This window comes from Aphelocoma coerulescens, chromosome 17, assembly GCF_041296385.1.
Source record: "Aphelocoma coerulescens isolate FSJ_1873_10779 chromosome 17, UR_Acoe_1.0, whole genome shotgun sequence".
NCBI classification, from domain to species: domain Eukaryota; kingdom Metazoa; phylum Chordata; class Aves; order Passeriformes; family Corvidae; genus Aphelocoma; species Aphelocoma coerulescens.
The window spans coordinates 4,731,797-4,754,255 of record NC_091030.1 but is presented as its reverse complement, the minus strand read 5'-3'; the positions used below and the strand labels follow the sequence as shown (position 1 = coordinate 4,754,255).

At 51.9% G+C, this 22,459-nt stretch overlaps 1 protein-coding gene across 1 annotated transcript in view; it reads left to right on the top strand.

The window, feature by feature from the left end:
• The first annotated feature begins 11,588 nt into the window (after positions 1-11,588).
• The window catches only part of MEGF9 (multiple EGF like domains 9), a 50,459-nt gene continuing 39,588 nt past the window's right edge, over positions 11,589-22,459 (top strand). The window contains exon 1 of the mRNA XM_069031744.1: positions 11,589-12,061. Coding sequence (XP_068887845.1) covers positions 11,749-12,061 — 313 coding nt within the window. The 5' untranslated portion in view covers positions 11,589-11,748. The remainder of the gene's footprint in view (positions 12,062-22,459) is intronic.

Below are 22,459 nucleotides of genomic sequence, written 5' to 3'. Positions count from 1 at the left end.
ACCAGAACAGGGTCACGAATTTCTGCTGCTTTCACAGCTCCAGCTTGATGGCTCCCTGTTGGGTTCAGGCTGGAGTGAGCCAGGGTTTGGCCTGTCATCTCCCTGGAGCACGGCAGTGTTTTGTGAATACTGCTCTAGCAAATGGCTTTGAAATAAAAATAGCGCTGATTAACCCCATTCTAGCAGTGTCTGTGTGAGTCAGAGTGTGATGGGTATCAGGACACTCTCAGGCGATGTCTATGCCAGCTGCTGGACTTCCTCTGCAACAAATGATGTTGTGCAACAAGCTCTAACGCAAACACGAAACTTGCACATGAAAAAACCCCACTGCTATTTAGCTGGTAGCTCCTGGTAGCTCCCCTCAATCCCCAGTGGTGTCCCTTTGGGGCAGGTATTAGGGAAATGCTAGTTCTGGGAGCTTTGACAAATAAATCCTCTAGACCTCATTGTAAGGCTGGAAAGTCTCCCACCTCTCCATTTTTGGAGACCAGGAAATGAAGCACAGAGAAGCGTTGCAGATCTGGAGGATGGCCTCTCTGCCAGACCCCAGTGTTGGACCTTCTGAATGGAGAGGGAACTGCCTCACTTCATTCCTGGTGAAGCTCTGGACAAGCTTTTCTGGCTGATTGTAGGACTCAGGCATGAAGCCAACAAATCTGCAGCCTTTGAATTCAACACCTCCCTCTTCCCCCAAAGTCAACAAGAGCTTTGTTCACCTCTGGACAGCTGAATTTCCACTTTATAAATCCAGTCCCCTTCTAACCTGGCGTGGGGCACCATCAGTACTGTTATTCCATTAAATCAGAGTAAAATTATTATCTTTTGTTTCCTTTTTCTTGAAACCACAGGTTCACCCTGGCCTCTGTGCAATTAATCCCAGACCTGATTCTGCAGGTGGGAAGTCTGTGAGTTCCCAGGACAATGTGTTTCCTCCAGTGGCCATGGCACTTTTCACCTTTTTCCTCACACCTCTAGTAGATATTTCTTTGAGGCAATGGATACAACATGTTACCAAGGCAATGGAAAATCCAGGCTCCATATTGCAGATTTCTTCTCCAGCAGGACTTGGAGGGAATGGGGGAGGAGTCAAGAGCATTATTATTGAATTAATTATTATTGAATTCATTACTGTTGAATTCAGAGGGAGCTCCATGAGACTGGTGGGGAGGGTTGAGCTCCCTACACTGCTGACCCTGGCAATAATTATTTACCATATGGGGATTTTGTCTCTGGTCTGCATTACTAGAGGATTTCTGAGGACAGTGTTGGAGGCTAGGATTTTTCCTTTTCTTTCCTTTTCTTCCTCTCAGGGAATTTTCTCCCATTTGTTGCATAAGAAATGGGAATGACCAATACTGAAGAGACAAAAGAAGTGGCTGAGCAGTGGGGAAGGGGTGCAGCTGGTTGCAGCCTCTCAGCTGGGAGGCTTTCTCTGGGAAGGGCAGAGATACTGCGAGATTTCGGCTGGCGGGGCTCAGGGGAATGGGGCTCGGCTCCGCTCTCTCGAGATCGGAGTGGAGACAGGTGGGGTTTGTTGCCAGCCCGTTGCTGCCCAGAGGATTCGCTGCCACTGTCCTCCCACTGTTTCTCCTCCCGTGGGTGAGCCTTTGCCCCTAAGAGCCGCTGTTGAACTGGGACCTTTCCAACACCTGACCTCACTGGGAAGGGGACCCCGACCCCCTCCCCCTTCCCAGAGGGTGTGTCTCCCCAACCGCGTGTGGCAGCTCCTTGCGGGAGCCCGGCTGCCGCTGCCCAGCCCCGCTCTTCGCTGCTGCTGCTGCTGCTTCGGGGTTTCTGCCACACCTCGACTCCACACCCCGCGTGTGCCCGATCCCCCGCGGCTCCTGCTACGGCCGCGGAGTTTCTGCTACGCTTTGTTTGCCGCCCTGGCGTCTGCTCGCCTCCGCTGTCGCAGCCGCCGCCCCGAGGTTGCCGCTGCAGCCCCTTTCGCCATGCGGAGGGGCCCCGGGCCCGGCCGCCCCCGGCGCTTTGTCAAGGAAAGCCCTTTTGTCTCTCTGCCGCCCGCGCGGCCGCCATTGACCGTGTGGGGAGAGACGGGCGGCCCCGCGGCACAGCGCCCCCTGCAGGCGCGGGGGAATCCCCGCAGCCGCCCTGCCCGGCCGGGAGCCGCCAGCGCCCCTGGCGGCCGCGAGCGGAGCTGCAGCGCGGGGGAAAGGGCCCGCGGCCGGGAGAGGCTGCGCTGGGCTTGTGCTTCTGCTTGTTGGGGCTGCCCTTGCTGCTGCTGGTTGTCTTGTTATACATATATATACTAGTAAAGAACTGTTATTCCTTTTCTCATATCTTTGCCTGAAAGCCCCTTAGTTTCAAAGTTATAATAATTCGGAGGGAAAGGGGTCATAATTTCCATTCCAAGGGAGGCTTCTGCCTTCCTTAGCAGACAGCTGTCTTTCAAACCAAGACAGGCAGCCATGCTCGTTCCCAGTGGGATGCTCTGCATGGCACTGGCTGAACTGTAAGAGGAAGCTGCTACACTGGGGAGCCCAGCACTGACCACAGGCCCTGGCACTGCCATTCCATGGGTGACACCAGCGATACACCAGCACAGTGCCAGGGAACAAGGGCAGTGTCCAGAGCACGGTGTTACACTGGCTTTGACTTCTGAACCTGGCCCCTGTGGAAACCAGGAGTGGGAACATTAAGTAATCCTTTATACTTACCGCCATGGTAGGCACTGTGGTGGAATTTTGAGGGGTGCTGTGTGTTCCTTGGGGCTCAGACAGGGATGAGAAATGTTCCTGCTGCAGCCCAGGGCCACAGTCTACAGGTACTTGCTGGCCAGACACCTCCTCCTGGCCCAGGGATGCAATTCCTACCCTCAAGGCCTCAGGAGGAGCCAGGCACCATTGCGCCATCATGCCACAACAAGGAGGACTATCCCTCTGTCTGGAACGTGCTGTCACATTGTCCCCAGAGCCCCATTCCCACAAACCCGTGGTGCTTTGGGTGCCAGCAGAGCCACTCCAGCGGGCAGCAGATGTTGCACAGCTGGATGGGCTGTGTGGAGCAACACTGACATGCAGTGGTCAACAGCTGCATCTCTGCCTGCCTGCCCCTGCCCAACCCAGCTCAGCCTCACCAGGGATGGCTCCAGGCCAAACCTTGCATTGCTTCCCAAAAATTTAGCTATTTCCCCATGGAAAAACACCATCCTGGCTGGTGATCTTCCTCCCACAAAAGCAGTGTTTGCCACAGAGAAATCACCTGCTGGTTAAAGAGGGGGGAATTGCTTGCAGAAGCATTTCTTTTCCAGCATGTTATTTTAATTCCTTTAAAACTGCCCCATAAGACTGCTGGTAAGTGACCATGCTGCAACCCAGAGGGTGCTGACAGGCAGTTGTTCCCAGATGGAAAAGTAGCTGCAATGCTGAACCAGGGAAGGAAAAGACTGGGAGGAGAGTAATTTCAGATATTTGAGCTCTCAGGAGCTCTGGGTGTGATGTTGGCAGCTACATTGCTCAGAAGAGTTTGGCCACTGGGTGCCTGTGCTGAAAATCTGTCCCTTTTATCAGTGCTGATGTGTTCTGAAAGCCAGGGAAATGGCATGAGGTTGGGGCTACCCTGGCTGCCAGCTCTGCTCCCCAGAGCTGTCACATGGTCACGGTGTCAGCTCATGGTGGCACTAGGGTATGAGCCAGCTGTGGCCAGCTGGCCCCATTCTCTGCTCTGCAAGGGTCCTGAGACAGCCCAGTTGTGGATGGATGTCTGCCAGACTGAAGCACCAAAACCCAGGAGTGGTGATGACAGGGAACAGAGGAAAAAGAGAAAACAGGGAAATTACAACATGTGATGCAAGAAAAATCTCCCTTTTCCCAGGTTCAGTGTCCAGTGTTTAGCAAACCAGGCATTTATAGTAAAAGTCCAAAAGATGCTGTTGTGGCCTGAATACATGAGACATTGGAGCAGTTCAGGGAGGAACATTTAGGAAGGAAAAAGGAGCTCCAGTCTTAGGAAAGGGGGGTGCTTTGGGCTGGTTTGGTTCTGTATAAAGAGCCAAGCCAGGGCTGTAGTGGAGCACCAGCTCAATGGAAGCTTCCTGGGAGTGTGTGGTGTTTTAGCCAAAAGACTGAATAAGATTCTCGAATGTGTGAGAGGGGAAACAGTGAGTAGGTGCTGGGAGAGGATTTTACCTTTGTATAGGGCTGAGCATACTGATTCAGGAATTTCGCATCCAGTTCAGGTGTCTGCATTTAAGGGAGGGTGTTGGAGAGTGTTGAAAAGAGCTACAAAAATGATTGAAAGACTGGAGAAACAGCTTTACAGGGGAGAGAACTTAAAGACCTCCATCTGTTCGTGTTATTAAAAAAAGAGGTTGAGAGGTGACTTGATGACAGTATATAAATACTTTCAGAGGGAGAAAAGAGCGGGCACTGCAGGATCTGTAATTGAGCAGGGCAAAAACCATGGATGGCTGGAAGCAAGAGCCAGATGAAGTCAAACTGGAAATTAATCACCTTCATTGTTTAAAAAAAACCCCAACAGGTCCAACATTTTGGAACAAATCCAAAGGAAAAGGGTGGTTTTTTCGGTTGCAGTGTCTGAAAATTAAGACTGGGAGCTTTTCTCAAAGACCTGTGTTAGCTAAGGCACAAGTTAGCGCTGAATTGCTGGAGCTTAATGTGGAGATTATTGGGTTGAAATGATTGTGTGGATACACTCAGAATTGCAGTGGCATCCCAAAAGATGTACTAGCACATATCTTTGGGCTTATCTACCTGGCTCCTGAGCAGGACTAGTGAAGGATGTTAACTCAGGAGCAAGGATGAAGTGAAGAAAGGAAAAAAATCCATCATGGGGTTGATTTTACTTACTGGCTTTTAAGTAAAAAAAATAAATCAGAGACAAGGAAGAGCAACCCCGTGGACCCAGACACCTGCAGGTGTGGAGAAGCTGGCCAGGTATGGTCAGTCAGAATGACCCTCTGGAAGTGGGTGGATGAGTTGCTGTCCCGAATGAACGACATCAGTTTGAGAAGGGGTTTAGCTGTGCTGGTGTAGAACACACTCCTAATGACAGCCCTGTGGCCCTTCCGAGTGCAAACGCCGGATCTGGCTGTGGGAGGGTGTGATTTTCCCTACCCTGGGCACACATCTGGTCCTTTGTTCTGGACAATGGGAAGGTCCCTTCCTCTGTGCTCTTGCCCTTGCTGCTGTTCCTGGCCGTGTTCCCACTGGCTCAGCCAAGCCCCTGCCTGCTCTCAGGCTCCTTACACACATCCCGCTCCTGGCAGCTGGGAGCAGTTGGATTTTGGGATGTGGTGGTGCCAGGTTGTGGGTTCTCCTTGCAGCAGGGAAGCTCAGGCCCAAGCACTTGGTGGAGAAGCAGAAATAAAAGGTTTTGCTTTGTTGGCTGATGGATTGTCCAGGGTTAGAGCCCAAATGGCCACTCTATGTCCCACCTGCACCCCTGGGAATATCAATGTCTCCTGCCTTCACACCGACACTTTCCTAAATTATTCGGGGGTTACAGGATTTGGCAGCTGAAAAGGTCAAACGCTGACAAGTGTGTTGTCCCCAACACTGTCTTTGGCTGGGCTTCATTTCCTAACTCCAGCCGTGTCCCCCAACCCTGCTGCTTGTGGGATGCTCCAGCACTGGTCGCTGCCAAGAGACAGGATGAGCCCCAGCCTTGCTGGAGCCTCCTGGGGAAATCACTGAAACAAACACGTGGAAAGAGTCAAACCTTGAGTGCTTTAGGAGGGAGCTTGGGATCTGAGGACAGCACCTGGCTCAGTGTGGTCAGTCCCCTACCTTAGGCAATGTGGGAATAGCTAAGAGCCTGTCTAATTTGGGCAGGCCTCTCAATCCCTAATCCCCTCCCTCCCCACGTCCTGGGTAATAACATGCTTTCAATATTCAATGAAAAAACCTGAGTGAAAGGTGAAATGTCTATCTGTGGCAGAAAGCAAGAGATTGAAAGTGTTACCAGTGCTTTAGGGTGGGTAATAGCAGGAGATTTGTGAAAGGGATCTGGAAGAAAAGCCCTTTTTCAAAGGAATTGTATAATCACTGGTAGCTCAGTGTCTCACACTCAAGGACTTGCCTTCACAATCTGCCATCAGAGGAGAGGATTTGCTGCTCTCTTCTGTAGATGAGCACTACAGAAACCCTTCCCACACTGCTTTTCTAAATCTTCTTTGAAGGGATGCTCCTCTGCTCCTACCGAGTGTCAGGGCTGTCCCGGCTTTGTGACCCACATTTGCAGAAATAATCAGGAATACAAAGGGGAGCAGAAAACACCTGCCGTGGAGGGATGCCCCTCAAAATCCCAGTGTCCCCAGAGCCAGGGACTGGGGAGAGGGGTCCAGAGTGATGCTGGGGGCTGCACTGGAGAGGAAGTATGCCCCACTTGTAGATCTGTGGGATGCTCAGCTGCAGGCAGAGCTCTTTTGGCAGCAGGAAGGATAGAAGGGGTTTCAGTGGAAATTATCTTTATTGGCAAGTGCAGCTTTGCTGAAATCAACCATTTTGTGGGAACATGTAGGAAGCGATTGATGGGAAAAAATTCAGAACCATTCGTTTTGACCTTCAGAGGGTAATTTTTTCTTCCAAAGCATTTAATTTCAACAAATTGCTCAGTTTAGTTTTGATGTTAGCACTCAAATTGATACCATTTTCATCTTCCATGTGTGTGAGCTGCTGGTTCCTTGCTGTACCCTGGCAGTGCTGGGCTCCAGTGGCACCCACAGCACTTTTCCATGCCATGCTTCCAGTCACACAGCAAAACAATCCTTCCACATAAATGCTTCTGAAAGCCTTCTCCAGCAAATTTGGGATGGACAAGAGGATTTGGAGATGAAAACACATCTGAAAGTGTGACAATTTCCTGTGGAATAGAGAAACTGTACTTTCCAAGCACTCTGAGTCAGCAGTGCAGAGCCTGATCCTCCCTGCTCAGCCCTTCTGATCCAGCCTCTCAGAGAACAGCAGTAAACATATACATTAGCCAATTAATTCGATGTTTTGCATTTGTAGGGCATTTTTGATGTGAAAAGGAGCTTAGCTTTAAATTTGTGTGACCTTGACGTGCTTAAAGTTAAGCTTTAAGTCTGTGTAGAATTGGGACCTGTTAGTAGTCCACATACCCCCGCCATGTCCTGCTGGTATCCCCCTGGCAAGAGAGGGAGGTCTGGCTGCTGATTGCATTGATTTGAGGTGACAACAGACCTGTGCCAACGCCAGGTTTCGTTATGCTCATGTAGGAGTGGTGGTGGCTGCAGCACGCAGCGTTTGCATCCCCGTTCACCACCAGGGCTGGGACTTCTGCTGCTGTCTGGGAAGTTGCAAGAAGGACAACAACTGTTCCCTGTTTCATCCCTGCAGTGCTTTATGCAGATAAAAGAGGTGTGTGAGGCTGCAGAGGCTGCAGGGAGCTCATGGCTAGCACAAAGTCATGTCCCTTCCTATCCATGCCCGGGATCCAAGGCTCCTCCTGGGTGGATTTGCAGGGAGCTGGAGGGAGGGATGCTCAGGTCTCAGCGCTGCAGTGACAGGGCTCTCCTGGGCTCACCTTTAAAGCAACATCATTATTTCAGAGACATGTACAAGGGCAAATTCCCCGTGAGCATAGTGTATGAGGGAGCTGGACCCAACGAGGGAGGAATTTGGTACCTCTGGATGCTCGGTGATGCTGTGGATGCTCCTCCTGCACACCGAGGCAAGGCTCCAGGCCTCTGCCCACCCAGCCCCACCACCAGCAGCTGGAGGCCTGCAGAGACAACTCCCCAGGCTCCGTTTTTAACTCACTCGCTTTCATTTATATTCAGTTAGAGGATAAATGTAGCCAATGTGTGCGCTCAGCTCAGGCAAGGCTCCCACTCCAAAGCAACCACAGAGAAGGTATTTTATTTTTAAAATAGATGTAGGAAGAGATGAAGACAGGGAGTTGTGCACTCTATCACCTTCTTGTTGCTAATGTTGGCCTGGTCATGAAAACAGAAAGATTTATAAAAATTATTTGTTTTCCAAGACATGTGCTGTTCACTCAGCTCCAGCTTGGAAAATAAAGCCAAGGCTTCTGCTCATGCTTTAAGTCAGTTCCTGTGTCTCATGACCAGGTTTGTAGAGATGCTGCTGAGGATTTCGACTTCCAGTCACTCTTTATTTGATGATTTAAATAAATTATAAATATGCATATAGAATAATGAAAACATTCATGGTAGAAGTGCAGCCTAAAGAATGTATTGATCTCCCTTGAATCAGGGCAATGCCTGACAGGGCTCTGCAAAGGGAGTGGAGGGCACCCTGAGTCTGGCTCTTAAATGAAGGTGGAAAAGTTTCCAGCATTGTGTGCGGCTCAGTCTCACAGGCTGTGTGCCCTGATAAGGCACATGGGATCTCACTAACAACCCTCTGCATTTTGAGCAGAATTTTGCCCTAAAAGAGGATCCTGACATGCTTAAAAGTGACAGTACCCTTTTGCAGTGTGTTTTAAGCACATGTACGCTGACACCTACAATGTGTTGACCAGCCTGGACTCAGCCCTGTGCCTCAGTACCCACGGCAGAGTTGTGCTGCCTTGTCTTCACCCCAGAGCACACAAAACTTCCAGAACCCACTTAATACACTTTGACTTAATGGGAGTTGTGCAGCAAAATGCTGCTGGGTGCTTGGAATGTGAGGTCCGTGCAGAGGATTCATTACTCCTGCATTGTAATTAATGATAATTAAAAAAAAAAAGGTAAGTTTTTGTACCGAGAGTTATGCTGAATGTGAGAATTAACATCTCATTGAATTATCAAAGCTTTCAAGTAGTGGGTGGTGGAGAGTGGCTTGGGGCTTGCAAATAGGTCAGAGAAAGAGCTGGTTGCTAAATATCTGATGGAAACTTTCCACTGGGGAAGAAAATCTTGCTGATTTGATGGAATAGGAACAATTCTTCGGAGGATGTCGATTCCATTAAAACTTATGGAAAAAGCAGGCATGGAGGCTGGGCTGCCTGCATGTGACATGGGCTCTGTGGCTTGTTCCCTGGGGATCCCTCCTGTTCACATATGCATTACTCCCCTTGTCATTGCAAAATGAAAACACAAAAAGAAGGGAAGTGTGAGCATTTTGGTGGCATGGTGCCAGCACAGGTCTGTTCTTGTGCCTTTGGCAGCTCCAGCTCAATGCCCTTGAAAGCAGCCACCAGTTTTTCGGGTGCTTGGGTTTATGGGTTCAGCCAGGGATGGTTTGGATGCGGTGCTTTGGGCTGTGGAGCACTTGCAACTCTGTGTGACATCAACAGGGGGAGCGGCAGGTCCTGCAGAACTGTCCCTGCGCCGGGCCTGGGACGTGCCATCCTCCAGTCCCTTTACCAGCATCCTCCATCTCTTTCACCCAGCATCTTCCATCCCCTTTATCCAACATTTTCCATCCCCTTCGCCCAGTATCTCCCACAGCCTTTCTCCAGCCTTCAACCCAGCCTTCTCCTGGCAGCTTGTGGGGCTGGCAGTGGTTTCCACCTAGGTGGGAATTCATCCCTCAGGTTTTCCACCCCTGCTGCCACTGGGATGTGGCATTACCATGAAGGCTCTGAGTTGTGTGTACCCACAATGTGGCAGAGACAGTAAATTTTATTATTGTGGCTCTTTGTAATGATTCTCGTAATAATTCAGCACTGAAATCAGCCAGCTGGGCAGAAGGAGTCTCTGTTTTTGCATGTGATGCCACCTCCAAGGGGTGGCCAGTTCTTTTGCATGGGTCCTGCTGGATTAAGGATGCCCAAGGATCTCCAACACTACCAGGATCTTCCTGTCTCCCTCCTTTGTTGGGGTGACAGCAGAGGGCCACCTGAGGATAAAGAGGTGAAGGACTGACAGGCTTAACTGCACCTCCCAAGCAGGGGGGAGAATGTAATATTTTGGGAACCAGATGAGCAGATCTGGCAGCCTGTGCTGTGCCCCTTGTGGGGAGCAGCCCTGAGCTGAGAGGTGGGCACAGGGTCCATCCTTTGGCTGCTGAGGCTGTGCAACTTCTATTTAAAACTAAGGAATTTCTTTGTTCCAGGCAACTCCATAATCTTTCCTTTGCTCAGCTTCTTCTTCCTGTTCCCATAGAAAATAACATTGTGTGAACTGCTGGAGGAGACAGTGGCTCAGCAAACCCTCCTGCCTCCCTGCCAGCCATGTTCCCCCTGATCAGAGGGACCCTCAGGTCCTATGGGGAGTGACCGGCTGGTGGCAATTATGGAAAGCAGATCTCAGAAGGGTTTGTCTCCGTGGGGAAAAAGGCACAGCAGAGCTGCTGGGGAATAATAATTCTATTATTATGCAGGAATAAAGTCCCGTTTATTTCTGAGAAGGGGATGGGTATGGGGGAAGAGCAGTGAGTGATTGCAGAATAATTATCTCACAGCAGCTATGCCAGGCAGTGTTTCCCTTGTAGGCAACTCCTAAATATTGTGCTGGAGAAGGACTGCCAGCTTGGACTGTGTGGTCGGTGAAGATGGGGCTGTCCTATCCCAGAGGGCACTTGTCAGCATCCATTGGCTCCTGCGGGAACAAGAGATGATGCAAACACTCACCTGGCAGTGCCACACACCTGCGGGCCGGGCCGGGCAGCCAAGAGCCACCAAGCTCCCAGTGCTCTGCACCTTCCCGCAGTAGGATGTGTAGGGATGCTGCTGCTGCCCTACGGCTCCGTCCGGCCCACCCAGCTCCTCCAGCACATCCCAGCGTGCTTCCACGTGCCTTTGTCTTTATCGGAGCGACGTTTTCCCACCGCGCGGGGCTGGCAGCGCATTCCTGTCTTGCTTCACCACGCGTGAACCAGCGATCACCCAGTTGGGTGCCGTGAATAATTAATATGTGTCACTGTGCTTCCTGCCCCCGCGGCGCTGTCGATCGCTCCTCCGGGACGAGGGGATTTGGCCAAGGTCACTGCCGGTGTCGGCCCCAGCAGGACCGCGGGTGGGGAGCAGCCTGGGGGAGCCCCCAGGTGTCATTGTCCTTGTGGCTGCTTCCCGCATGCCTGTTGGGTGGGGAAAGCTCTCCCTGGGAGAGGAGCAGCACAAAAGGGGAACGGCATTACTGCAGGGCTGGAGATGCAGGAGGTACATGAATGGAGGTGGCTGCCGGGGGGGCCGTGCCGAGGGGTGGTGACCCCCCCGACCTGCTGGACCCCTCCAGAGACCCGCAGCAGGATGGAAGGAACATCACCCCTTTCTGAAAACCGCTTTGTGTCCCGATGCGATTCCCGGCGCCTTCCTCGTTTTTCCCCAAAACTGAGGCGGGGGAGGATGGGGGAAATTAAAAATTTTTTAACAAAAATTTTAAACACAATAAAACATTAAAACATTTAAACCCCTCTATTTTTACACATCGAGCATACACACACCCCCACACCCACCCCCATAAGAAAGGCAGGCGCGCGTCCGCCCGCTCCCGCTCCCGGGGGCACGGGAGGTCCGGCCCGGTGTCCCTCACGCCCGCACAATGCCGCCCCCTCCCCGCCGCGCGCCGCCCCTCGGCCCGCCCCCGCCCGGCGCTGATTGGCCGAGCCGCGCCGTCAGGTGGGGCGGGCGCGGCGCTGATTGGCTGGGGCGGCTCGGGGCGGGGCGGGCGCGGCGCTGTCAGCCGGGGCGCGGCGCGGCAGGAGCCGCCGGAGGGGCGCAGGGCGCGGGCGCGGCATGGCTGGCTGAGGCGGCGGGAGGAGCCGCCGCCGCCCGGCGCCGCTCCCGGCCGCGCTCGGTGCGTGTGCGAGCGCCCGCGTCAATGAATGAGTGGATGGCGGAGCCCCGCGCCGCACCATGAGGCGCCGGCCGAGCAGCGCGCTCGCCCTGCTGTGCCTCGCCGCCCTCCTGGCCGCCGCCACCGCCGCGCTGCCCGCCAGCGCCGCGCCGCCCGCCGAGCCCGGCAGCGGCAGCGGCGGTCCCGCTGAGAGCAGCCCGGGCACGGTGCCGCCCGCACGGCCCCGCGGCACCGCCGCGCCCGCACGGGGCAGCCCGGCGCCGCCGCCGCCCCCGGAGGAGGTGCGGGAGGAGGAGGAGGAGGAGGAGGCGGTGGCGGAGGAGGAGGAAGAGGAGCAGGAGGAGGAGGGGGCTGCGGGCAGCGGCCCCGCAGGTGAGCGGCCCGCGCGTATCCGTGGCGGGGCGGTGTCAGCGGGGCCACCGGCGGGGAGCGGGGACGGGACTGCTCCCCATCATCCTCCGCCGGGCGGACAAACGCGGGGACGGGGCTGCGGCGGCTCCCGAGGCCCCTCCGGCTGCGGCGACCCCCGTGCGGGGTGGGCGAAGTGACCCACGCGGTGCGGGACCCTCGGAGCATCTCCCGGCCCAGCCCCGGCTTCGGCCTCCCCGCGGGGCTGGGTGCGGGGCTGCCGCGGCTGTGCCGACCCTGGGATGCAGTCTGGAGGGGCAGCTGTGCCAAGCCCGTGCTGTGCCGGGGCTGGTACTGGTGCTTTTGGGGAGCAGCGGGGCAGGTGCTGGTTCATGCTACCCGAAGCGTTGTCCGTGTCCGTGGTCCGTGTCAAGCACGGTGCTCCCCGTAGAGATGAAGACAGGTCCTTCCCATCGCCTTGCATCCAGACAGTGTCCAACAGGGTAGATGCTGGCCTCGGGCATCCCCCGGTGGGACTTTGTAGGTCGAGTTGCTCCACAACCATCAAATGTCCCCCGTGTCCCACCTCGACGTGCCGGCAGCAGAGAGAGAGCAGGGTTAGTGATGACTTGGTGTCACCAGGGCCCTTGTTCTTACCTGTGTCAGGAGGCATATTTGCAGCTCAGTGGGTGCTGGGGTACTCACATGGTACCCGATGGGTGTGCAAAGGCAGAAACGAGCCACCAGCTTCATCTGTGCTGGGAATGATGTGTCTCAGTGTAGCCTGTGCGAGGCCTCATCCTGCCCCTGTGGTGGTCGGGGCTTATACAGAGCTGAGGAAGGTGCTATGGCAACGGGAATAAATGGAATTCTCAATGTAGGATGTGAGGAGGAGAGAGGTGAAGAGTGGATGGGAAGGCTGTACTCTCAGGTGAAGCTCCTGCTGGGTGTAGCACACAGTGACAGCACTGGTCACTCACTGGGAGGTGATGCTCTTCAAAGCTGGGACTTCAGTTTACCTATAGATTAAGTAGACAAAACTGTGCTGGAGTCCAAGGATGGAGCTTTGTCCACTTATTTTACTGGAGAGCTTGGCTTCACTCTGTGATTCCAAAGCTTTATCTTCAGACACATGCAAATACTATAGCACTGATTCTTTCCTGTTTTATATTCACTTTTTCTCTTTCTCTGGAAGATGTTTGGCTTAAGTACATTGAGCTTCCTCTGATGTGAAAGGGATGGGAGTCCGTTGTTCTGGTAGTGTTAGCAGTCTGAACAAGGGGATTAATCAACCTTTTTTATTTGGCTAGAAATAAAATCAGTTGAAGATCTGGAGTTGCTTGCTTTTCAGGGTTTAATTTGCTTTCTTCCATTGAGGTTTCTCTCTTTGCTTTTTCTGGAAGAAACTGAACAGCTTAAGACTGGGAATTGCTGATAAAGGTAGGATGACTTGAGTGTTCTTAAAGGAAAAGCAATTTCTCCTCTTGTGCCATGATCAGACAGAATGGACTGAGCAACTCAGTGCAGCACAGTGCGACCCTCTGGGTGCCAACCAGGGGATCCACATACACATCCCAAGCTTCCTCCAGCACATTTCCCTCTCTGGCTGCTGTGTTGTGTTTGTTTCCATTGTTATCCATTAGTATCCATTGGCACTGGGTCTCCCACCCTCGTCTCCAATGGCTTCATCAAGAGCATCCTGCTCCCACAGGCAGAGGGGCAGGTGCATGAGGTAACTGGTTTACCAGTGGTTTTGGGATGCTCCCAGATTCCATGTAGGATGCTTACATAACATCCTCTATGTCTCCTGCCATAGGAGCTGTCAGGGATGGAAGTCGGGGGAATTCTGTGCCTAATCCCTGTGCTGCCACGGGCTGCCCTCACCCCTGTGCTTCAGTTCTCACTTGGGAAAAGGGAGCATCCAGGATGAGTACTCCTCACCGCCACCCCTGGCTGTGCTGAGTCTGTATTGTGGAGGCCAGCATCACCCTTTTGAAGTTTAATGTCCTAATTATTAATGGCTACAGCCACTTAATTGCAAAATTGCTCTCTGGTGCCTTTTCACTGTGGTGATGGCCAGGGCAGGAGCACATGGGCAGATTATGTCTTCTCTAAGAGGCCAATTTGTTAGTCCTGAGTGTAACAGGTTGAGATTAGCCCTGGTTGATGGGGGATTGCTGGTGTGCTCCTGGGCTGGGTGGGTTTTAGAGCACCTGAGGGTGGATGAGGCAGCATCAGGAGGAGATGCTGGGCTTGGTAGCATCCCCTGTGTGATGGGGAGCCTGAGGTGGTGTTATGGGTGGATGGTACAGCTATGGTCTGTGTGGGAGCTGCTTTCTCTGGGTTTTGTGGGGTTTTCTGTGCTGCCCCATCTGCTGTGAAGGAGTCTTGTGCAGAGGTTTGCTCTCAAAGGCTGTTATGCACTGCAGCCACAGCAAAGCCAGTGGACCTAATGGGCTTAGCTGAAACCCTCAGTTTGTTTTAACTCAAGCATGTATTCAACATCACTTTTCCAACTCAGTAGGTAATTAATGCATTATGTGCTCTGTTGCATTAAACAAACGGGCCTTTTCTCATGCACATTATTAGAAAGGGTTCTTTTAATGTTCATAGCATTATCACTGATAAGAGGTTGGTGTGAGAGGCCTAAGGGTCAGTGGTGTTCAGAGCTACCAAGATTTCAATTCTGACTTTGGTGCATTTCTCGTTCCGATTTAAGAAGCACTTCAGTTTTCCTTAAGCTGCCTGCTTGCTCTGCTCTTGTGCTCCTCCGTTTCATAATGTTTATTTTTCTTTCCAAGCCTGTGATTGTTAAAATCCTAGATTTTGTTTTTAAGGGAAGTAAGTTGCTAATCCTTATGTTTGTGGAGACAAGCTTAGAAGTATCCCCCGCCTTATCACCAAAGCCTCTAACACCCACAGTGGACACTCTGCCTCTTCCTTTTATCCCCAGTAGTCTCATTTTAAGCAGGAGCTGGAGCTTTGCTGGGGAATCCAGCCTGGGGATGGCTGCTGCTTGGGTGGATGCTTGTGTTAAAGCAGAGATGCAGCTGCTGTGGCCAGCGTGGTCCTGGTTGGACTTTCCCTGCTTACAGAACAAAAATCCTCAATTCCACATGGTTCTGAGGGTAGTGCTGAGCAACATGGGTCTCTTTGACTGACATTTTGTTTTGACTCTCTTCCAGCCCCATGCACAGCAGGTGGGTGGACTGAAAAACCCAAACGTCCTTTCACAGCCTTGCTGTGCTCATGCTGTGCTGGGTCAGCAGGAGAGCTGCACCCAAACCCTGGGTATTGGTGTCTTTAGATTGTATTGAGTGCTTCAGATCCTGACAGTTGTTGCCTCCTCTCCCCCCTGGTGTTTTGTCATGCTTCACCTGCCTTCCTGGGTCACCAGTGCCCAGAGGTGACGCTGGGTCTGACTTCTTACCTCTGCATCATGTAGGAGGGAACAACGAACAATTTCTGCTGCAGGCACAGGGCCGGAAATGCAGGTGGCTTGGAGCATTAACCACAGGAAGGTGTTGCACACTGCCACGGAATGCATGAAAGCTGTGTCAGGGTGTGCAGTGACAGCTGATGGGTCCCCAGCCTCTGGTGTGAGATCACTTTGGGCTGGGGAGCTGCTGCGCAGATGGAGGAGGTGCAGCCAGAGCCCCTCAATGAGTGGTGGCTGCGGCTTTAGGTGGGATTAGCTGATGGGTTCAGCTTGTGAAGAGGAGCCTGGCAAATCCCCGGGGGCATTGGGGGTGACCAAGGTAATGGCTGGACACAGGGGAAGGGACTGGTGAGTGCTGGCTTCATCCATCTGGAGAGGTGGAGGGTTTTGCTTTTGTGCAGGGCATTTGAAGAAAGGTCTGTGCATCCTGTTCTCGCAGGAGGCATGGTGAGGGCAGGTTTGGGGGGTCCCCACAGCACCGACAGTATTGTTGTAGAGGAAAGACTGGTCCAAGCCATGGAGCCATCAGCAGCCAGAGCCTGCCACACTGGGGCTATGCCCCTTGAGGGGTTGGGAGCTCTCAAGTCCTGGTAGGACACAAACAGCTGAGTTGTTGAAGGTAGTTTCAGGACTTTGTGCCATCATCCCTTTTACAGCTCTGGGTGACTCCTCCTCTTCCCTTCTCTCATCCAGCCATTAGATCCTTGGGAAGAAGTATTCCTACCTATGTATGGGTTCACCTGCCTGAATGCCCCTGCTCTGCCTCTGACCCCGTGGGGGACAAGCAGGAGGAGCCGGGGAGGGTGAGCTGGAGCTTTCCTCCTGCTCATTGCTTGGGAAGGCAGCTTAAGCCTTCCTTGTTTGAGGGCTCAGGATTGTGTTCCATGTGGTTACTGAGATAACTTGTGTTCAAGGTGCCAGCAGGATTGAAATTTATTTAAAGAAATGGAAATTAAAGTATGGATGTGAAAGCTGAGGATAAGGAGGATAGTCTTGTTCCTCAGGATCAGCATGGGAGCAGCCAGGGCAGAAAGTGCCTTTTTTTAATCAAATAATACATTTGTATCTTAGAGCTTAAAATAAAGACGTGTTGCCCAGAGCAGAAAATGTCACTCCCTTGCCTTCTTCCCTGCCTCCACTCTCCCATCTGAATCATTCTTGAATCAGATGCATCCAACTGTCCTGACTCAAGATTGAGATTCTGGGACTTAGCAATGCTCATGAAAATCAGGATATTTCTGGGAGGATCTCTAGAGCATGGAGGGTCTTATTTGTTAGCTTCTCTCTGTTGGGATTTTGCTTTTTGTTTTTATTTTAAATGATAGCTGACATTCAGACATATCATCACTGAGCTGTCACTTGGAAAATCCCATCTGTAAAGTGGCACCACCACTGTGAGGTGATATTATTCTGGCTGCTGTTGGTCATACCCAAACACCAGCCTGTGGGGAGGCAAAGGTACTGGAGCACTGAAGAAAGTGGTTTGTGTGAGGCTGTGTGGTGGCAGATGTCCCAGTCCCTTTGCTGAGGCCAGAGTCTCTCCAGGCGAGGGTGGCTGGGACAGGTGGGACAGTGCTGGAATGTGACCGAAGGGACTCTTGCGACACAGACTGGAGTTTGCATGGGGTGCAAAGGTTGTGCCTGTTCAGACAGCTGGGAAATGTGTAGCCAAGCATGGGATGGGCTTCCTAGACAGTGACTGGTTCTGCCCTTGGAGCACCTTCCTGGTGCTGCCTGTTCCCAGTGAGGCACCGTGGTCTTGACCCTGCCCGGCTGTGCCAGAGGGGACAGGACCACTGTGGTCCAGGAGTGATGGTGTCATGGGCTACACCAAGGTGTAACCTCAGGGTGTGTGACCCCATCCCCGAGAGAACTGTGGTCCTTGTGCTGCTCCAGTGTGGCCTTGCAGGTGGCTGCAGCATCCTGGGATCTGTGTACCTGGGTGGTGGTGATGGTGGGCATCAAGCCTGTCCCCAGGTCTATCCTCAGTGCTGCAGGTGAGCAGCATGAGGACAGGGACATGCAGGACATCCCACACTCTGCGGCTGTGGGCACAGAACAAGCTGTTCTTAAGGAGCTGAGGTCCTGGATGCGAAGTTCTGCTGAAGTCAGGGGAAAGATTCCAGAGGTTTTTTGACGAGAGCCCTATAAATATCCGGGGCTGAGGCTCTGTGTGCTGGTGACATTTGTGGAGCTAACACCAGCTGACTGTCAGAGAGCGCTGCTGTGGATCCAAGGTGCTCGCTGGTGCTTCCAAGAAGCAGCCGAGCTCTTTGTAGTGGTGTGATGCATCTGCCAGCTTTGGGAATAAACCCATGCCAAGGCTGGGTGCTGAAGGCAGGAATCTTTTTACAGCTGTCTGGCTGGAAGGGAAGGCTCCTGCTTTACCTCTGACAAGCACTTAAAATAAAACAAAAAAATAATATTGAGGAGCTGGATTTTTGTACTGCACCTGAGACTTGACTGAGCTCTTGGATGAGGATGGAGCAAGGGCTTGGACTTGCTTTAGAAGTCCTGGAAAGCCACAGGCTGTGTTGCCCTGGGAGGTGCTGCATGTCTGAGCTCAACAGGGCTGCCTTGTGCAGCGAGGCATTGCTCGGTGGGAGTAGGGCCTGGAGGGGCAGAGTCTGGCACTTTATAATTGCTTGGGGATATTAATATATTTTATGAGCTAAAGGCTAGATTGCAATCCAGCCATCTGCCCTGCCTTGGGGGTTCATGTGTCTCCAGCACCCCAGGAGAACAGAATCAGTTGCAATTCAGTCTCATTAAACTGGCAGATTTCTGGTTCACAGGAAATTATTTGCTTTTTTTTAAATTTGACTTTTGGGTTGTGTCAGACTGAAATGGAATTGTTGTTCTTGCTTTGCTTCTGCTTAAGCTTCCAGTGAGCTCGAGTGTCCTGTGCCTTGAGGCTGCCCTGTAAGATTGTTATGCCTTGGGCTAAATCCATCTCCACTGTGGGGTTGGGGGCTGCTGGGTCTCTGCCAGGGGGAAATGCTCCCAAAGTCCCAGCAGGGCTTGTCTGGAAGGGTCTTTTATTGGATTAAAGCTTGTCAGTCTGGAAGCATTTCCAACAAGACATTCTAGACTTGGAATAATTGAACCTCATTTGTCTGACAGAACATTCCCCCCCCTATTCAGGAGGAAACTTCCCGATGGTGCTGGTGCTGGCTCGCTGCAGCTGCCTTTGCTGGAGGAGCAGGGGAGGTTGTCACCTCTCCTGACAGGGTCACTCACTCCCCCACGGCTCCTATCCCTGCATCGAGGGATGCAGGGAAAATGGTCCAGCTTCTGCATCCCAGCTGGCTGGTGTCCTGGCGCTGAGGGGCTGGGAGCAGCTTGGCTGCCTCTTTTTGTTTTCTCCGGCGATTTAATAAAGGCAGGGAACAGGGAGGGGGCTGCTCGATCCGCGTGGTTTCCCGGGATTTCGCCTAGCTTCCTGCGAAGAATAGACCCTCCAAACACTGCCGGGGCTGTAATCGCCTGGGGGACCGCTTGAGCTGCCCAAAGCGGCTCTTTTGTTAGAGGCTGAATTCCTCCTCTGGCTGGTGCTCATCTGGATCTTCCCATGCAAAATTCCTATCGCCCTCCATCACCCGAGATGCAGCAGGGTCATGATGCCATGCAGGCTGCCAGCCCCCAGATTTGGCAACAGCTCTGCTCCAGCCCTTCAGGGCTTCCCCCCACCCCGCTCCGACTCTGGAAGAGATTTTTGAGATCTCTGCTCCTCATTCACATACATGGGTCCTATTTCAGTGAATGAGGAGCTTCCCTGGAGCTGCAAGAACTAATGCAAAGCCTTAGTTTGGTCTTGTGCTGCTTGAAGGAGGATTTTTTTTTTATTTCTGAACACCTGCTGTATGAATTAAAATTTGACTTGTAAATGTAACCAATTCAGAGTCTGAGCATGAGCGATGGGCATTTGCTTTTTGCCTGGAAAAAGAAAAAAGCAAAAACCTCGAAGGTTTTTGTCTTCTGGCAACTTGGCTTTAAAGCAGAGAAGCCCAAGACACTTCTTTTTTAACCATTTTTAATTCAGTTGCCCCCTGTCCTTATAAATAAGCCCCCAGAAACATGACGAGGCAAACATCCCTGCTATTTATAGCTCTGCTCCACATGCCTGTTTTAAAAATCGGGCAGCTAAACGGCTCTGCAGCCTTTCAGAAAAGGGCTTAATGACACAGGCATTTTCTGTGCATGGATGGGTGGATGTTTAAAGGCTGTTTGGTCCTGAGCCTTCACCCTGAACAGGATGATTTCTACAGCAGGGTGTTTTTTCCTGGGCAAAGAGGAGCCCCTTGGCACTGCCCCAATGCTGGGGAAGGGGCTCTGGGTGAGCTGCACCCCATGGCTCACCCCTGCTCCAGCCACTGGGGATGTTCCCAGAAGGGTCAGTCTTTCCCCCCTGTGCCCCACAGCTTGGCCCTTCTTGGGGTCACCACTAGACAAGATATATTGATATTCCCCAAGTTGTTTGGGTTTTTTTTTAAAATAATTTGTTGAGGCTGCATTAACCTTTCATTCCTTTTTTTTTTTTTTTTTTTTTTCCCCCTCCTTTGTGGCATCACCTCCCTCTAATGACGAGGCTGCTGGTAACCTTTACCCGTTTAACTGGTAGTGCCACTTCTCAGATGAATCTGCTTTATTCCTGGCAAACTATACAGCCACGATTTTCAGGCAGCTTTACTCTATTTTGACTGACTGGCTGACTATATTAACTGATAGTGCTGCTTGGGCTGCTTTGATCCTGTATTATTTATGGAAATGATGGCACATAACTCTGTGTAGCTGATTAATGCTGCATGTATTTTTAATATGCTAGTTCTCCTGTTTGATCTGTGCTAAATGATTGTTCTCTGATGTGTTCCTGGGTTCATTTTGTCTCTTTATGAAAAGGAGATTGAAATGGACTGTTTGTTTTGTTGCCTTTTTTTTTTTTTCTCCCAGTGGTCTCATTGTGGGCTGCCTTTTCAGCTTTCACAGGTCATTTTCCCCAGCAGGGCTCTGCCTGCCACGTGGAGCACTTACACTTTACTGCTATTAATTTGAGCGCTTCACTGGTGACATTACTCTAAATTCATCCCTGTGTGTGCAGTTGTGCAAAGTTTTGAGAAGATACAACAACCTTTTAGGTGATGCTCAATCCTTCCTTCTGTGCAGTTGCTGAGTGATGCTGTGATTGTCACTGAATGGGACTTGGGTCCAACAACACCTGAATGAGAAGAAAAGCAGTCTAAATTGGCAAGGGTGTAATTCATATCTCTGTGGCCTGTCACAGGATGGCTGGGACTGGTTGATACTAAGAAGATGACTTTAATTGCCAGGGATGTGTGTGCTCGACCCACAGCTTCCTCTCCTGCAGTGTGAGATGTGGCCATTGCTGGGGAGGGATCTGTGGGCAAAGTTGATGTTTCATCCCAGGAAATACCACTGTGTCCTGTGGTGCATCCCATGGCATGTGCAGTGCTGCTGGTGCTGATGTGGAGGAGGGAGGCTGATGTCCTTCATCTGTCCTCCAAAATCTCTCCCCAGCGCTAGGTGTGGCTGACAGGGTGGAAACCAGGAGGTTATTCCAGGAAAACCATCTGTGAGCTGGAGGATCAGCATTTCCCCTTCCCAGGGGCCAAATGGAAGGGAAGGAAGTTGATTTTTTTTTTTAATATATATTTTTTTCTCCTGCCTTTTGTAATAACTTCTCATTTTCATGGCACAGGCAAGGGTTGTCTCCAAACCCCTGCCTGCACCCTGCACGTGGTCAGATCCACCTTCTCCATAGGCAATGCTGTGTTCCAGCAATAACAGGTTTGTGAGGATGCTTTCATGAGCAGCTCTATAAAGGTGCAAAAGCAATGCTCAAAACCTTCAAATGAAAGCTTTTTTTCCCCTCCTCTGAACAGGCCTTTTTGTCAAAATCAGCAAAATATATATCTTTCTGCAAAAGATTCCTTTTCATTTAATGGGCTTTTCCACTGAAAACAGTTTAAACTCGATGTTCTGTTCCTTCTCTCCAAATTTTTCAAAGCTCCTTGGGCTATGAAAACTTCAATGATTCCATTTTCCTTCCCTCTATTTAAAGAAAAACTGTATAGGTATATGTATGTATTACATATATTTTATTTGCTAGCTAAAGCTCTTGCTTATCACAAAGCAAACATTATAGCCTGGGTTTTAGGGTGTTCTTTCTCTGCTCCAAACTAGACACACTCACTTGAGCAGTTATTTGGGGGGAAAAACCAGGATGGATGCACCATGTTGGGCTCTGAGGGAGCAGGCAGGATTTTGGGATAAGGCTCCTACAAACCCCAAGACACGTCTCGATGGCAGATGTGTGACTAATGGGGCCAGAGGCACCCACGCCTTCACTGTGCCATGGGTTTGGAGTGTTCCTGGATGGAGAAAGGACACAGAGCTTGTGCAGTGCCCCAGCTGGTAGTGCCTGTGGGGCAGGAGGAGGTGTTTCCATGCACCCCTTCCCACCCCAAACTGCAGCCTGGTCTGTGGGGAGCTGGGCTGGGATGCAATTAGGACCTCAAGACATCCTGAGGAGGATCTGCTCCAGTTGTTTGTCCAAGCTGGAAGGTTACTGGAGCTGAAATGGAGCATACTGACCTGTCGGCTTCTGCCTGGGCTGGGTGTTTGCTCACTTGCTGCCAACACAGGCAATGTCTTTGCTGGAGCCTCCCCAGCTTGTGCTCTGCCCTTCCCTGCCAAGGCCAGTGGTTTTTTTTTTCCAGTCCCAATACTTGAGGAAGGATTTGGGGTGGAATTTGCCTTGTTTTCCAGCTCCCTACATGACTTGGACATGAGTGCTCCCAGCACTCCCCTCCCTGTGATCATCCATGTCGTGTTAAGATCTGCCCTGTGGGGTTTTTGAGCAATGCCCCCCAGTTCCTGAACAGGGCTGGGGGTCCCCCCGTTTGGGTCTGGGGAGCTGTTGTGCTCTGTGGCATCGCCGTGGCTGGCTCAGCATCCCCTGGGCC